The 17,077-nt window shown below is 41.8% G+C and overlaps 1 protein-coding gene across 1 annotated transcript in view; it reads right to left on the bottom strand.

Annotated features, from left to right (window-relative positions):
- FAM189A2 (family with sequence similarity 189 member A2) overlaps positions 1-17,077 on the bottom strand; it is a 62,962-nt gene that overhangs the window by 6,759 nt on the left and 39,126 nt on the right. The window contains exons 3-8 of the mRNA XM_045562406.1: positions 16,543-16,653; positions 9,715-9,843; positions 8,121-8,228; positions 7,855-7,988; positions 995-1,124; positions 762-840 (exon numbers count right to left, since the gene is read on the bottom strand). Coding sequence (XP_045418362.1) covers positions 762-840; positions 995-1,124; positions 7,855-7,988; positions 8,121-8,228; positions 9,715-9,843; positions 16,543-16,653 — 691 coding nt within the window. The remainder of the gene's footprint in view (positions 1-761; positions 841-994; positions 1,125-7,854; positions 7,989-8,120; positions 8,229-9,714; positions 9,844-16,542; positions 16,654-17,077) is intronic.

Genomic DNA, 17,077 nt, shown 5'->3' with positions numbered 1-17,077 from the left:
GCTTGGGAAACTGTTTTTAAAAATGGAAAAATTACAAACATATTTAGAAGAACAGAACACTGCCTCATAATTCCAGTTGAGACGGAATATGAACAGAACAGAACGGAAAGCTGTTCCAAATGGTGCTGCTGAAAAATCTCCTCCATCTAAAATTGCTCGTGGATCCATTATTTATTACCATTTGCGATTCTGTCCTGGTGGACAGTTCTCTGAGCCATTTAAAACCTTCTCAAAGAGAGAAAGCCATAACCATGTTCCCTTAAATTGCAAGGATAAATGTAAACTGACTCCAGTATTTCACGTGGGACTGAAAATCAGGATTCACCAGATGCTCAGGCAGCATGAACCGGGCCCCAGGTTATAAATGACACAGCACAATCTCACAGCAAACCACTCTGCAGTAAATGAAACTCTTTTTTCCCTGCAAAAGAGTCCATCTAATTTTAACAGGAGAAAGAAAATCGTAGCTCAGAAAACACAGGAATGCCAAATTAAACTCTGCCATCTATTTCATGGGTTCCTGAGAACAGTCTGGTTATTCATAAAAGATGGTAAAGATATCTTTTTTTTCTGTTCACATATTATCTCCCACTGGTAAGCCCTACTATTTGACAGTATTTCTGCACCTGGAAAACAGGATGTAGCTTGAATGTTTTGCTCCAAGAATACCTTACCTCCAGCAAAACACCAGACAGATCATTACTATATCATGTTTTAATCAACTGAACCATGACTTTGGACAGCAATAACATATCTATTACCTTGGGTCACTTGTGTGCAGACTGGTTCCAGTGGGCTCGCAGCAGCTTCTGACCCTTCTGGCATTTGGAATGAAGACCCCTGCATCACAGGAAAAAAGAGGGTTATTTTGTTGATGTTCAGCTCACCCCTCGTCAGACCCCAGCAAACTCCCTAAAGAGACGGGCGGGGCATAGTGTCCCCGCTGGCTGTTCTCTGGGAGGCGTGCTGTGTTTCCTACTTGCAGTCACCATACCTGCTCCTGGTGCATCTGGCTCACCACAGCTTCGTACGGAGGCGGGGGGTCCAGAGGACAGAACACTTCCACGCCTTTGATGCGCGCTCCGTAGATATGCGGCAGTGGAATGACATCGGGACCAACCATCCTAGGCAAAGCACCTGGGCATCAGGGAGCATGTTCTACAGACTGGCCAGATGGCCGTAGCAGCTCCCAGACACTGACCCGTGCTGGACTGTGGGGAAAACCACTCACCCTCCACACCACGTCCTCCCAGGCCAGGAGAGGAGAACACAGTCTGCTCTCTGACATAGTGCCCAGAGTTCCTTGGGCAAGTGACAGCGTATAAAACGCAACCCCCTCCATTCCTTTTAAACCCACCTGTCAAAAGGCAAATAAAAATCCACAGAGACAGAGGGCAGATTAATGGTTGCCAGGGGCTGTGGGGAGACAGGGACAGGGAGTGACCGTTGAATGGGTACGGGATCTCCCTGGAAGTGATGAAAACGCTTTGGAACTAGATAAAGGTGATGTTGCCCAACTTTGTGAATGTACTAAATGCCACTAACTGTACACTTTAAAATGGTTAATTTCATGTTACATGAATTTCGCCTCAATTTTAAAAACAACAACTAAGGACTCAGAAAAACTCAATTATTTCTTACATTAGTACCCGACAAAATTCTTATATGGATTTCCCTAATGTCCGACTCATGACAGAAAGTCACTATAGGCTGAGTATCTCTAATCTGAAAAATCCGAAATCTAAAATCCTCCAAAATCCAAAACTTTTTGAGTGCCAACATGATGCCAAAAGTGGAACATTCCACACCTGACCTTACCTGACAGGTGTTTCATGCACAAAATTATTTAAAATAACATATAAAATTACCTTCAGGCTATGTGTATAAGATGTGCATACAATATCAATGAAGTTCTTATTTGGACTTGTGTCCCATTCCCAAGACAGTGCATGATGTCTATGCAAATATTCCAAAATCTGAAAAAAATCTGAAATCTAAAACACTTGTAGTCCCAAGCATTTCGGATAATGGATACTGAATCTGTATTTGTGAAGAGAATATTTGGAAGGATGAATTAATTTCAAACAAAAAGTGAGCAGTATCCTAGCTCAGAGACAAAGCAGCACGCAGTAGGGGTGACTTTTCCCAAAGCCAGCCACGCAACACACACTGATTGAAACTTGCTCCACGCCAGGAATTGTGCGAGGTGCTGGGGACTTGACAGATTTTTTAAAACAGGGCTATGTTAAGGGTAACGCCAGGGAGAAAAAGAAAGGAAGGTTCACTTTCTGTTTTCTCCTAACCTTGATATAGTCAACTCAGCCAAGTTGGCAAAATGGTTTGCATTGATTTGTAACACGAACACCACCACCACCAACAACAACAAAGCTATAACAAACTCAAGATTTCAGAGTACACAAGACAGCTTTAAAGGTTCTCACATTTCGCCGAAACAAACAATGTGGATGGAGAGAAGCTGAACTTCAGAAGACAAATCTACTCTGTGTCCTGCTAACTTCATTAAAATGGTGGCTGCTGTTCTTGACTTGATTTCTCCTCTGAGTTTCTTTCCTTTCCCCAACCCTGTTGGCTTTCACTATGTCCACTCTGTCCTTTCTCATTCTCCTCTCTTCTTACTTTTCACCTCCCCCTCCTTTAAGTGGAGATAGTTTAGGACTGAAAAATTCTTTCATTATTAAATATTTACATTGGCTATATTTACCAATGAAACTGTTCTAGCCCCATATGGTGACTAAATTACAGACTTTCTTTCCCAACTGCCTTCCCTCACCCAAATAAAGTCAGATGTGTTTTCCTTTTAAGTGCTTCTTAGATAAGTGGTTTGTTTGTGTGTGTGTGTTTGATTTTGTTTTGCCCTGTGGGTAAGGGACCCTCAGTAGCAAAATAAAAAACGAAAACAAAATCCCCTACAGGATTTCTGGCCAATGTTCACAGAAAATTCTACAAAAGAGAATCTACATAATGAAGAAACTAAATTTTAAAATAATTATAAAATACATAAAAAGCCAGAAAGCCTATATTCAGGCTATGGAGTATGACAGAGTGAAAAAAATAAATAACAGCAAAAGTTTATCTGCTCTTGAAATACAAAAAAGAATAAAATCCCTAAAAGGAATAGATGAACAGACACAGTCTGGGGCCAGCTGCATGCAGGGGACTGCTTTTAGGGGAGAGGTGGTCTCTGATCTTACAGTTGTTTCATTTTATTTCTTGTGCTCATTTATAAAATGTGATTGGCGGAAGAAAAAAGTAGAAAAAGATGTGATGTTCTTGCTTCCTAACAACCAAAAACTTCCAGAATTCTGGGATCTAGAAGAATGAGACTTCTGCAGCCTGAATGAAAAGATGAGAAAGCTCTCCCGCTTTTTCCTATATATTTGTTCATAAACAAGACTCATTCCCTGCTTGACCTGAAAGGGAAGAGAGAAAGAAGGTTACGTGCTGACACCTGAAGTGGGGACGTTTTCAGGCTCAGCATGTGACACGTCAGGCGTCCAGTGTGAAGGTCCTGGCAAAGTTATCACGGAAAAGATATTCTCCCCTTAGAACAGGACGGGCCAAGGGCTCCACTCCAGCCCTCCTATCTAACAGAAGTAGTGTAAGAATTGTAAATGCTGAGTGATTCTGAGAAGCCAGACCCTTCCTGGACCCAACTGGATGAAGATTCTTTCCGGCCAATGAACAGCACAATTTGTTTTAATCAACGAGACCTATGGACTCCTTCTGTCCTCTCCGGAGGGCCAGTCTTCAATCCTGAATTAACATAAGCCCCATGAGCCATCTTTCTAGCACTTACAAACCCTTGACTTTTTCTTCTCAACCACTGACACGTGTATTTCCTCACTGCTGTGTCCCCTGCCTAGACAGTTAATACCCCCAGCTTTGTTTGCCTGTGTGTTTGTGGGCTCTGATGGTCTCTGTTTCGCATTCCCAACTCGGTGGTGGGCACATCCTCACTGAAGACCAAGATGCCAGAGGAACAGGCTCCACTTTAGATCCTAAAATACCACACAATTTCTCCCAGAAAAACCACTGGGGGGAAGAAAGAGCTTACTATATTTGAGTTCATCACACAATAAACAGCTTCTATGGAGATTATTATAATGACCATAAAAGCCCCATTTTGATGGAAGATGCTGCTAGAGTTGACATAAAAGGAAAGTTTCCTTCCTATGAAGCAACTTCTTATTTTCCCTCATTTGGGTAAATTAAGGGTCCACAGAGGCAAACAGGGCCACTATAGACTGGCAGGTTGGTTTGGGGTTTTTTTTTTCCCCCCTGATCTCTTATGACTCAGAGCCGTAGTTACAGAGTAGAATCACCTTGGGAAGTTCTAAAACTCTGGCTGGCCCAGGCCTCGCCTCTAGAAATTCTGCCCTAATGGCCTGTGGTGGGGTCCAGACATCTGTCTGTTTTCAGTGTTCCTAGGGGATTCTCACGCACAGCCAGGACTGAGCACCACTGCTAAAGGAAATGGACCATGGTGGCCGAAATTAAAACCCTGTTCTATTTGGGAAAGTTTATCAAATTTTTATTAAGAATGAGGACCTTCAGAAAACTGCTGCCTGATAAGGTAGAGGCAAGATTAAGAGCTAAGTGTTTCTTAAGAGTAGGACACACACCAGGAACGCTTTAAACTGTGCAACTAACAACAGGAGAACATGGTCTAAGCTTTTATTTTTAGAAAGCTTCTCACGTCCATTATCTCATAACCATCCTCCCAGTAGCCATGTGGGCGACGCGGGTGAATGAGGAAACTGAGGCTCAGAAACAGTAAGACACCCACCCAGGGACACCCTTCTTTGCAGAGACTCCAGAGCCTGGGCTTTTTCAAGTTCATTCCAAAGTCTCCAGAAAACCTTCCCTGACGCATGCTGATAAGCACGGAAGCTGAGAGGAAATTCAAACAGATCACGCGAAACACGTTCTGCGTTAATGCTACAAATAGACCTTAAAAACTTATCCCAGGGTGATGCCGCAACAGATACGCCTTTGGCCAAAGACTGATCCTCCTCTGACTATTAGAGAGCTGTCTCCTGTCACTGGGTTGTTGCCTGCAGAGTGGGGACAGAGGCACCTCCCCTCAGCCCCAGGCACCACCCAATTTAGGTTTAAAGTTCTTTAGGACAGGAAAGTATCCTCCACTTTAAGAAATGCCCACAACAACCCGGTCGCACCCCCTCAGTCTTCAGTTTTCTTTAACAGGCAACATCCCCAGAGTCAAAACCAGATCCACATTCATGAAACAGGCGGGAGACTGTCCTGCTTGATTCCTGGCTCAAGCCACTTTCTAAGAATGTGCAACACCCCAGCGCAGTGGAGATGGGGCGCAAAGCCCCTTCCTCTACTTACAAAGCAATTCCCTAAGTAGCTAACCCATCTTTGGACAGGAGCCTTGACGGAAATCGGGTTTCTGTTTATGACAGTAACTCGAGAAGCTTTTTCTCAAGGAGATACCAATGCATGAAGTGGTTGTATTTATAGCAGTTAAATAAATAAAGCTCTTGTGAGAGGTCGTAATACCTTACAGGAAATGGGGAGACTATTGTGTGAAAACTCCTAACACAACTGATTGTGGAAATATTAACAAAAACATTCGTGACTGTTTTTGCCTGCCTGCTTACAAGAAAGAAAATGACCAGTTGGGGTTAAGCAACTAGTGTATATAAAGTTGATTTTTACCATGAATATGTTAAAGTCAACCAGATTTTAAAATATCTTTGATAGAATATGTATCTAAATGTGAATAAATTTAGCCATTTTAAAAAGGAAAGTAGGCTGCACTCTGATATTTGTAGACTTTTGGAAAAATGAAGGTGTTTGCCCATTGGTGGCATGTTCTAGGCATATATTTTAGACTGGGCAGCATCTTCTTTCTCTCTTCTTTCATTGCTTTAACCTTCTCCTTCCACCTTCCTCCTGGAAAGTTCTGAAGTTACCAAGCCCTTGATGAGAAGCTTGTCTTCTTCCAACCTGGATTTGGCCGGAGGCTGTCTTAGAACTCAAAGGCACGAATCCAAGAAAGAACCCAGGTCCCCAGTGAGCAGAAGTACCCACACTGATAAGCATTTTTATGGTGCAGCAGGAAGAGAAAGGAAAGAGGAGAAAGGAAGGTCAGGGAGTCTACAGGACGCGCAGCTGGACAGCACGACTCCCAAACCCACATGAGTCACTTTCCCTTTCTGCCACTGCAGGAAATTAAATCTGTCTGTCGCTTCCTCTTAGGTCAACCAAGTGCTCGTCCACAACCTCAGAGAGCCAAGGAATTCTTTTTATCGGAGAGGGCATTTCTCTTCCCAATCACAAAGTAACAGTCATTTTTACCATCCTCCGATATGCCCTCTACTGACAGCCTGAGACTGGGCTAAGGTTTTAGCAGATGTGTCCTATGGTACACGGAGAGTATGTGTTTTCTTGCTGTATCTCTTCAGCCTGTGTAGTTCTTGGCTCATTTCCTGAAAGTCTAGGGAAGCCATCCTGGCCCATGAAACTTCGAAATTTCAGTAGGCCACTCCCTGACCCACAGAGAGGCTCAGCTGTCCCACAGGCTTGCCCCAAGCCATCTGTCCGCCCAGCTGACACCCCCTCTGGCTTAGTGGTCATCTCTGCCTCTGCCTGGGCAGGTGAGCAGGGGAGGGTCTGGGGTGGGGCTCAGGTATGTCTCCGAGGGACACGTCAGGAAGGTAACCCAGTGACAAGAACACCAACAGCATCTGGGTGATAGTTTGTACTGGTGACCTATGTCAGAGTCACATATGGCTGCCGTGAACATCGGAAAATGGATTTCCGAAAACCTCAAGCCTAGCACCAAATTTATTTGACAAGTCTCTGTATGTACTACAGGGATAAAAAATAGAAATTTCTGGTCCTCTGAATTACTAGGCTAAGACACTAGTTTTTCTGTGGAATTCAAAGATTTTCTTCTGGAAAATTAAAGATAGGCTTGCTTACTCCTCAAACTCAGCTTAAGGTCACTTCGTCTGGGAAACCATCCCTGGCTGGCTGACCCATCTCACTACTCTGGGTTAGGTGGACTTTGTGCATCCAAAATCTCTCTTTTGAGTACTATTGTGATCCTTCCAACACTAATTTTAATGACCTTCACTATGAGTTCCTTAATTGTAGAAGAAGAAGCAGGTCTAAGGCATTTTGCATTTCAATAACCCAGCATAGCAACTAGCAAGCAGTAGAGGATTGATTATATGTTTGTCGAATGAATAAATGAAGTCATTCTTTAGAAAGGTTCAATTCTAGAGGTCGATAACAATCAGATGAACGCATGCGGCATTTCATTCTATAATACAAATAATAATTCTTGAGATTAAGGAAAGTCAAAATTTTAAGGAAAGTCAAAACTAGAATTTGAAAAGGAAAATAAGCATGGTATCTATTTTTTCCAGACCACGGAGATGCAATTAATAATTAATCTTTTTTTAATGGGTGGGAAGAATTTCATGATTGTAGGGACCTGCTGATGGTGTTATAATGAAACATCGATTTGGCATAACTGGGAGTGTTTCCAGGGCAACAGTGACTCTCAATCATGTCAAATTACAGCCGTTATCTCCCTGGGTGTCAGTTTTCCCTAGAAAGCTAATTGAAATTGAAAACGTGTATCTTTAGGTCAAAGTTTGACTTTTCTTTGGATTCATCTGGCTTATCAGGCAAAAAGTGGGGGAGAGAGAGACAGAGAGAATAGAAAACCCTATAAAACAACACAATCTATCTACATTTCAAAGAAAAGTCAGAGCCCATGTGATGATTTCTGGAGACCGTTCAGTCTTTCAAACCCAAGCACCCCACCAAGACTGCAGGGGAACGTAGGAACGATACCTGCGGTTCATCCAGGGTGTGCACGAGTAAAACGTGGCAAAGTAGGAAGGGGGAGGCACGGGAGGCACGAAGTCATCCGGGTCCGGGATACGGCCATGTTCTTCCACTTCTTCAACGGAAATCTGGGATTCGTCCTGATTAAACAGCACGCGGTTAGGCAACAGCCCTCCTTACCAAGGCATGGGGAGAAAAGCAATGGATTACGCAAAAGGGTCTGCAGGCTGGCTCGGCCAAGGCGGTCACGACGCCGCCCTGCACAGACTTACAACGCAGGATCTTCTGGTTGCGAATATCTGCAGGTAGCGGAGGGCGGCAGCCACCAAGCACACCGTGGTGGTCAGGGCGTTCAAGGCACAGAGGGCGAAGAGGACTTTCTAGAACAAGGGAACAATGACACCGCTACGTACTTCAACACAGACGACCAGAATGCAATGTAAAAAGTGTTACAAATAATAATAATATTGTCCCAATAAGACAATTCTCATGAGAAAATGTGTGTAAAGAATGTAGGTGCTGTTTGGCTCATGGAAAGTGCCGGAGTAAATGCTGGCTATTATTATGACATTCATGCACTAATGTGTACTTCTTAATTTCAAACAATTATCTTAGAAGCTTCTTGTCCCAGAAAGACCTGGTATTACAGGATTCCTTTTTGCAAGCATCACAATACTATCTAGAAACGTTCCTTCCAGGAGAGCAACCCATTTCTCTTCTGAAACTGGTGTCCCCAGGGACAGCAATTTCCAGCCTCCCACCAGGACACACACTGCTTCATTTGTGGCCACTGATTCTATTTCAGGACCAATTGGCCGTGCTGCCCTGAGCACCCAACCAGGACGCTGCAGGGGCCAGGCCAGCCCCAGTGTAAATAGGACTTCTCTCCTCTAAACACATGTCTCAAAATAGCAGCAAAGACCATTCCAAAAGTTGCTGTTGCGACAGTCCTGGCTCCTTAGCGGGGCTTTCCCCAGGCTCAGGCCTGGCTCAGAAAGTTTGGGGGTGACTCAGCTACCAAAAATGTAGATGCCAGAGAGAGCAGGCCATTTCTACATCCCACATAACGCAGGGCTGGGAGCTTGAACAGTCCTCTCTCTTTGCTTAGAGATTCCTCCCCCGCCCCACCCACCAAAAATAAACCCAAGACAAGATCTAAAGAAAGCCGGCGATAGTGGCATCTCCACAAGCCAACACCTCAGGGTTCACCAGCTGATTTTGTCACTCACTGGGCTAATGTTCCTTAAGTCAGGGCACAATGTACATCCAATTCCCCGATAAAGGCTGATTGTGTATTTCTCTTCAACTGGAATCATTTGTTTGTTTTTAAAATCTCTTTTGCTTATTATAGTTGTTGTTTATTAAACAAGAGATAAAGTGCTTACATTTTCCCTACATTTTTTGTCCGCTATCTCTCCTTAGTCTACATGTCATAGACAGGTAGCACTCACCAGCCCACGGGACTCACTGAAACCAACAAATTTGAGCATAAGAACAATGACAAATGAGCATGCAATTTAAAGGTTTTGCTAAAAGCTACGTCCTATATATGTGTGCATGTATATACATGTATGTGTGTAAGTGTGTGCATATACATATATAGTCAGGCTTCTTTCCATTTTTTACTATCTTACAGTTCTTGAACACAAAGAAAACCACCCATACATAATTTAACACACACCATAATCTGTGGTTCTTTCTGTACTCAATTCTGCCTCTGGGTCACTAATGAGGGGTCGCTCATATATGCTTTCAGCAGCTTAATTGTTTGAGGGAGGTAACAGATAGGAATATTTCAAGTAACTTGGCCTTCTCTGGGGACTCAGGGGCGTGTTACTGGTGCGGGTGGGAATCCAGGCAAGGTACCTTAAGTAGCAGATGCACAGCACTACATGGCTGGACTGGAAAGAGTTTCAAGGCATTTTCTTTGTCTGTACATTTGGCGGGTTGAAATTCTTCACAACAGAAACAAATCTTGCCTTCACCTAAATCCACCTTAAGGGGAAAAGGTAGAACAATAATTTAATTATTAAAAAAAAAATACGCTGGCTCCCGCACAGAGCACCAATCCCGCAGAATGAGACATGGCAGGGCTCCCCGGCACGCAATGCTTCCCTCAGTCAACATAGGTTAGCGTGTGCTGTGGCAACCACCAAAACCGAAAGTTCAGCGACTTACCCAACAAAGGTTATTTCCTAAATATGCTACACATCAGGTCAGCAGGCGACTCTGCTCATCAGACTTCCTTAGGGACCCAGATATATTTTTTAGTAGAAGTATGCGCCAAACATTGCATGAAGCATGTTTATACCAGAAAATTATTAGCTGTTTATCTGAAATCCAAACTTAACCGGGAGTCCTGTAATTTTACCTGTTAAATCTGGCAACTCTAGCTAGAAGCCTCCTCTTGCAAATGACATTCGTCACCTTAGCTCACAATGTCATTGCTAAAGCAAATCACATGGTCCCATCTAACTCCAAGAAGGCAGAGAAGTCCGATCTACCACGTGTCTGTAAGAAGCACATGGTATATTCTGTGACCAGTAGCCCTAGACCATGTAAGCTTAAAGGGACCTCTTAGTTCACATTTTCAGTATAGTCATAGATTCTTGTTGTTTTACTTGAGGTGATAACATTGCTGATGAGTAACTTCATATACTTTTAGTGAGATGCTTTGCAAACTTTTGGTCACTTTTCCAAATTTTCCTTGAGTCAGGTTGTGAATATAGATAACACCTGATTTTGGTTAATAAGACCCATAATTTTAGGGCACAGTTTCAGTCTTACTTGCTCTGCTGCTTGAGCTACTGAAGTTGATTACTCTATTTTGCCTAAAACGAAAAGCTATACCTCTTCCATTAATTGTTAAATTAATCAGGCAACTTTGACTTTATTCGCTGCAAAATTCTTCAGGAATCTGGCCGGGTGCAGTGGCTCATGCCTGTAATCCTAGCACTCCGGGAGGCCGAGGCAGGCGAATTCTTTGAGCTCAGGAGTTCGAGACCAGCCTGAGCAAGAGCTCTACTAAAAATAGAAAGAAATTATATGGACAACTAAAAATATATATAGAAAAATTAGCCGGGCATGGTGGCGCATGCCTGTAGTCCCAGCTACTCAGGAGGCTGAGGCAGGAGGATTGCTTGAGCCCAGGAGTTTGAGGTTGCTGTGAGCTACGCTGACACCCCAGCATTCTAGCCTGGGCAACGGAGCAAGACTCTGTCTCAAAAAAAAAAACAAAAAATTCTTCAGGAATCTTTAAGAATGACTGAACATCTGTAGTGTTTTAGTTGCTACATGGGGGGAAAAAAACTTTTTTTCCTTATTTAATTAAGATTTTTAACCTCCAGTTTTAATAATAGATTTCATAATGTTTTTCTAAATCAGAAGAAAACTTGGTTCGAACTTCCTAATACAAGTTGCCTAGAAAGCTAAGAAAAAAAATTCCACTACTGGATTACATAACTTTTTTTTTTTTTTGGTTTGGTTATAGTTCCTCTTTTTTTTGAGGTAAAATTTATATACACACAAAAAAATTCACAAACACACAAAAAAAAATTTACATACACAAATCTTAAGTGTACCATTCGAGAAATTTTGAGTAAAGCAAACACCAGTGTAACCCAAACCCTCACCAATACACGGAATATTATCATCTCCGGAGAAAATTCCCTCATGCTCCTTCTCCATCAAGCCCTGTCCCCACCCTCCCAGAGGCAACCACTGTGCTGATGTTCTTCCCTCACAGATTAGTTCTGCCCTTTCTAGAACTCCATGGATTCTCTAAGATTTTTCATTCTTTGTCCTGAAACCACATTGAAAGGGATGTGTTATTACGTCATGTTATGCTATCAATTCTTTCTCTGGTATAAGGAATTACATCTAGAGTCACCTCTGTGGGCTCCATGATCTCTCTCAATTCGTCCCCACTTGGTTTCTGTCCTTTCCTGGTTTTGCTGTGGAGGTTGTCACCTAAACCCATAACCCCGCACACAGACAAGGCTGTTTCCATGAGAATCTTTCTTCCCTCGGCTCACATCTTTGAAGATACGTCCTGCTGCTAATATCTACGCTAGCTCCCGCCTTCTAGAGGAAAACTACCTCAGCCTGATTCAGACAGGCTTTCTCCAGGCAGGGTCTAGACAGGTGGGAACTTTCTCTCCTCTCGGGGATCGCTGGCTTTCTCTCTGCCCTCTTCCATGATTAATAACAGCCCATACACCAGGCTAAGGTCAGCAGGTGAATATCACTCCTTTAATATTCCTCCTTTGTCCTTTAAAGTCTCGAACTGAGAAGCTCCTGTTTTAATACTAACAACAGACTGGGGGGGGGGTGGCGGTTGCTATAAAAAAATAAAAATAAAATACTAACACTATTTACTAGTAAGAAATAAGCAGCTAGTGGAGAAGACTCTGCTCATGTAGATGAGCTCCACTCCTCCCCACAGGAACCAAAGTCACCTTTTTCAACATCACACTGTGCGATTTTTATTTCTTGTACTCGGTGCGAGCCTCACAAATCTTACTTGAGGACTCTACTTCCCTCAGAGAATACTGGGTGTCACCTTACAAAGTGCTCCCTTCCCACGCAAGTCCATTATTGGTACAAGGCGCTCAGCGAGAAACCAGCCTGTGTGAGGTGCGCACACCTGGCTCTGTCACTCTAGATGTCTAAGCACACAGAAACTTCAGCTATCTGGAACCTTTGGGGTGAGCTAGTCCGGATAGCAAAATTTTCCAGATGGTTGAAAGTTAATCCCTTTAAACAAGACTATTTGAAAGTTTAATCATTATACAAATGATCATCAATATCAATTACTTTGCCCACTGGATACAAGGAAGCCCTGAGGCTCTGTGCAAAATGATTCCAGGTAAATGTGCACTGTGTGTTCCTTGTTCCCTTTGTTCCTGAGCCTTGCCAAATCTAACTTTCACCTCTGTTCTTAATCCCATCTCTGCCCAATATTTCTAAAGACTTATTCTAACTTCTCTCCAATCTCTTTAACCTAACCACAAACGAACCTGCAAAAGTCTCCCCAATTCTAAATGATAAACATCCACCCTTCCAACTTCACACTGTTCACCCAAAGCTGTCAGATCCTTGTCTTCCTTCCTCCGTCTTCCAACACTATGGTTTCTCAACTCTAGCTGCACATTAGAATTTTCTGGATAGCTTTTTAAAAATAACAACGCCATCTTTAGCCATCAGGAAACTGCAAATTAAAGTAACGAGGAGCTCTCGCTTTAGCCCCATCAGACTGGCAAAAAATTAAAGAGAAAGAAACACTTACTGCTGGTGGAGAGGCAGACAGCCACTGGTAGAAATGTGTGTTTAAGCCCATTAATAAAGGAATTGACCACTTATTTTGAATTAAAAAAAAAACCTTATTTTCCCAACTACTTTGGAAAACTGTCCAGCACCACATGACCCAGAAATTCCATGCTTAGGTATAATATTTACTAAAGAGAAATGAAAACAGTCCCCTCCAAAAACCTATACAGAAATTTTCACAGCAGCTTAGTTCATAATATCCCCAAATTGGAAACAATCCAAATGTCCATCAACAGGAGAACGGATAAAACCAAGTGTGGTATTTTTATACAATGAAATACTGTTCTGCAAAAATAAAAATAAAAAGGCAAACAATTGATACAATATATAAACATGGATGAATCTCAAAAACATTACACTGAGCAAAATAAGTCAGACAGAAAAGATACATACCACGTGACTCCATCTATAGGAAGTTCCAGAACAGGCAAAACTAATCTATGCTGAAAGAAACAGGAACAGTGGTTGCCTATGACAGAGTAGACACCGCCTGAAAAGGGACACCAAAGAACTTTCTAGGGTGATGGAACTGTTTTAGATCTTGCTTGGAGTATAAGCTGAGAGCACACATTTGTCAAAATTAGTGTATACATTGGTCAAAAGTCAGCGAGCTGCACCCTTAAGATGTGTGCCTTTCACTGCAACTTTTACCTTAATGTTTAAAAAATGGATAAAATCATAAAATGGTTGAATCTGTAATAATAAATGAGACATGCAGAAGAAAAGTTACACTGCTAAGCACAATCCCTTGTCCTGGTAACCTATTGCACTTAGGACTAACAGCCCCCATGAGGGTATGTAGAACCGTATTCGTGGCAGCATTGTTTCTACTGGACAAAATCCAAGCCACAAGAGACAACAACAAAATAGAAAACTAACTTGTTCCAAGAAAATAAGGCATTACATCTCTATCTAGTATACCTTTGAATGGTACAACTTTAAGTGAGAAAAACAAAAGGCAGGGAAGTATATATAATATATCCCATTCTTAAAAAAAATAAATCATGAATAACTTTACCCCATACATATTTATATAAAATTGTATGATTAAAATACTATGAAATAAGATTTCATCAGCTTGTCACTATGGATTTGGGGTGAGTGATGTGGGTGGAAAGGGAAAGAGGAGAGACGAGCCTGCCCCCTTCCCCCAAAGGACTTTGTCAATAGCTTCCCTAATGAAAAGCAATTATGGTATAATCCTGTTGATTACAGTATGATCTCATTGTGTGTGTTATGCATAAACAGATACATAAAATATGGCTAAATGGTTAACTGTGCTATCCCAGAATAGTGAAAATTCAAATGACTTTTTTTTTGAAACAGGGTCTTGCTCTGCCACCCAGGCTAGAATGTAGTGGTATCATCATAGCTTACTGCAACCTCAAACTCCTGGGCTCAAGTAATCCTCCTGCCTCAGCCTCCTGAGTAGCTGGGACTACAGGTATGCCACCATGCCAGGTTAATTAAAAAAAAATTTTTTTTACATATGGAGTCTTGCTATGTTGCCCAGGCTGGCCTTGAACTCCTGGCCTCAAACAATGCTCCCATCTTGGCCTCCCAAAGCACTGAGATTACAGGCATGAGCCACTGCTCTTGGCCAATTCAAATGATTTTTAAGTTCTGTCCTATACTTTCATGGCTTTCCCAAATTTTTAAAATTATATCATTAGAAATAATCACAGATTTGGTTTGTTGGTGGGAAAAAAATTTTAATTAAAAATACACTTAATGAAAACCATGTATCTGATAAGGGGTTAACATGCAGAGTATATAAAGAACTCCTAAAATCCAACAAAAACAAAATAACCTGATTTAAAAATGGGCAAAGGACTTGCATAGACATTCCTCCCAAGAAGACATACAAATGACCAACAAGCATATGAAAAGATGTTCGACGTCATTAACCATTAGGGAAATGCAAATCAAAACCACAATGAGATACCATCTTATACCCATTAGGATGGCCACTATCAAAACAATAAGAAGATAACAGTGTCAGTGAAGTGTGGAGAAATCAGAACCATTGTGCACTATTGGTAGGAATATGAAATGGTACAGTCACTATGGAAAACAGTATGGAAGTTCCTCAAAAAACTAAAAACAGAATTAACCTATGATTAAACAATCCCACTTTCTGGGTATATACACAAAAGAATTAAAACCAGTATCTCAAAGAGATAGTTGCATACCCACATTCATTACAGCATTATTCATAACAGCCAAGAGGCGAAACTAACCTAAATATCCATCAATGGATAAGTGGATAAAAAAAATGTGTCATTTACATACAATGAAATATTATTCAGTCTTATAAAAAGAGAATTCTAACACATGTTACAATATCGATGAAACTTAAGGATGTTATGCTAAGTGAAATAAGCCAGTCACAAAAGGACAAATACTGTGTGATTCTACTTGTATGAGGCACCTACAGAAGCCAAGTTCATAGAAACAGAAAGTAGAATGGTGATTGCCAGGGGTTGGGTAGAGGGGAGGATGGGAAGTTGTTTAATGTACACAGAGTTTTGGTTTTGCAAGATGAGATATGTTCTGGAGATTGGTTGTACAACAATGTGAATGCACTTAACACTACTGAACTGTACACTTAAAAATGGTTAAGATGGTAAATTTTAAGTTATGTGTATTTTACCACAGTTAAAATGTTTTTAGGCCAGGCACAGTGGCTCACGCCTGTAATCCTAGCACTCTGGGAGACTAAAGCAGGAGGATCACTTGAGCTCAGGAGTTCAAGATCAGCCTGAGCAAGAGCGAGACCCCATCTCTACTTTAAAAAAAAAAAAAAAAAAAAATTACTTTTAAAATTGAGATGGTACAGGTCCATAACCTCTTTTCCACAATTCTGAAAACCAAAAAGCTCTGAAAACCAGTCTTGATTCCAGCCCGCTGTCCCAGACTCCACTGGTGTGCTACATAATAAATGGTATGTGCACCACATTCATCTTCTAAAATTGGAAAAGCTCTAAATTCTGACACACACCTGGCCTCCAAGGATTTCAGGTAAAGGATTATTGACCTGTATGCAGATAATATCCATTTTTCCTCCTTAGATGAGGGCAGACAGAGATTGATTGTCGACACCTGACCCATCCATTCACTAACAATGCATTATATTACTGTGGTTCTGGGGTTATAGCTGGCTGGTCCCTGCTTTGGAAAAAATCATTGACAACCTGAGTGGAATTATTAGCAGGCAGCTCTTTGTTTTGTTTTTTCACTTCCTTTTACCAATTTCAGGGTTTGCTGCAGGATGGTTGCCTGGTGCTGACTATTGCAAGTCACGCCAGGAACACCGGACAGGCCAGGATCTGCCTGGATGCAGAGTGACGTTTTAGGACGGCTTACCAGATCACACCTGGGCACGCTGGACACAAACTGGGCCCCTTGGAAGCCTAGGATAAATCCAGCTAGATTTAGGAGGACACAAACCACAGAGAGCAGCACAAAGAGGTTTACCTGAAACGGCAAGAGAATGGGTAGTTAGAAAAAGATGACAGCTAAATCCATAGTTTTGTCTGAATAAAAAAAACTCTCATTCTCTTCCAAGAGGAAACTTTTTTTAAAAAAAGGTCACAAGTGTGTTTTTAACGTACTAACTTTTCTCATATTTTAGAATTGTTAAAATTGTGCTGAGGAATGCCATTGACTCTCAAGTCATCTCAGTAAACTCAAGTCCCTATTTTTTCCCTCTTTGCAAATAGTTCTTATTCCCTTGTCTTTTATCTCTACATTACACTAAGCCCTGGCTATTTCCTCCTTAAGCCATTCTAATTTTTTTTTTTTAATTTTTGTGCGATCAACACTAAGTAGACAAATGGAGAACTCTCAAATGTACATGGAACCCAGGAAAATCAAGGCGCTCAGAGCCATTACAATCCAG

The sequence above is a fragment of the Lemur catta genome, chromosome 10 (assembly GCF_020740605.2).
Source record: "Lemur catta isolate mLemCat1 chromosome 10, mLemCat1.pri, whole genome shotgun sequence".
NCBI lineage: Eukaryota > Metazoa > Chordata > Mammalia > Primates > Lemuridae > Lemur > Lemur catta.
Note: the sequence above shows the minus strand (reverse complement) of the source record. Positions and strands in the feature narration are given on the sequence as shown.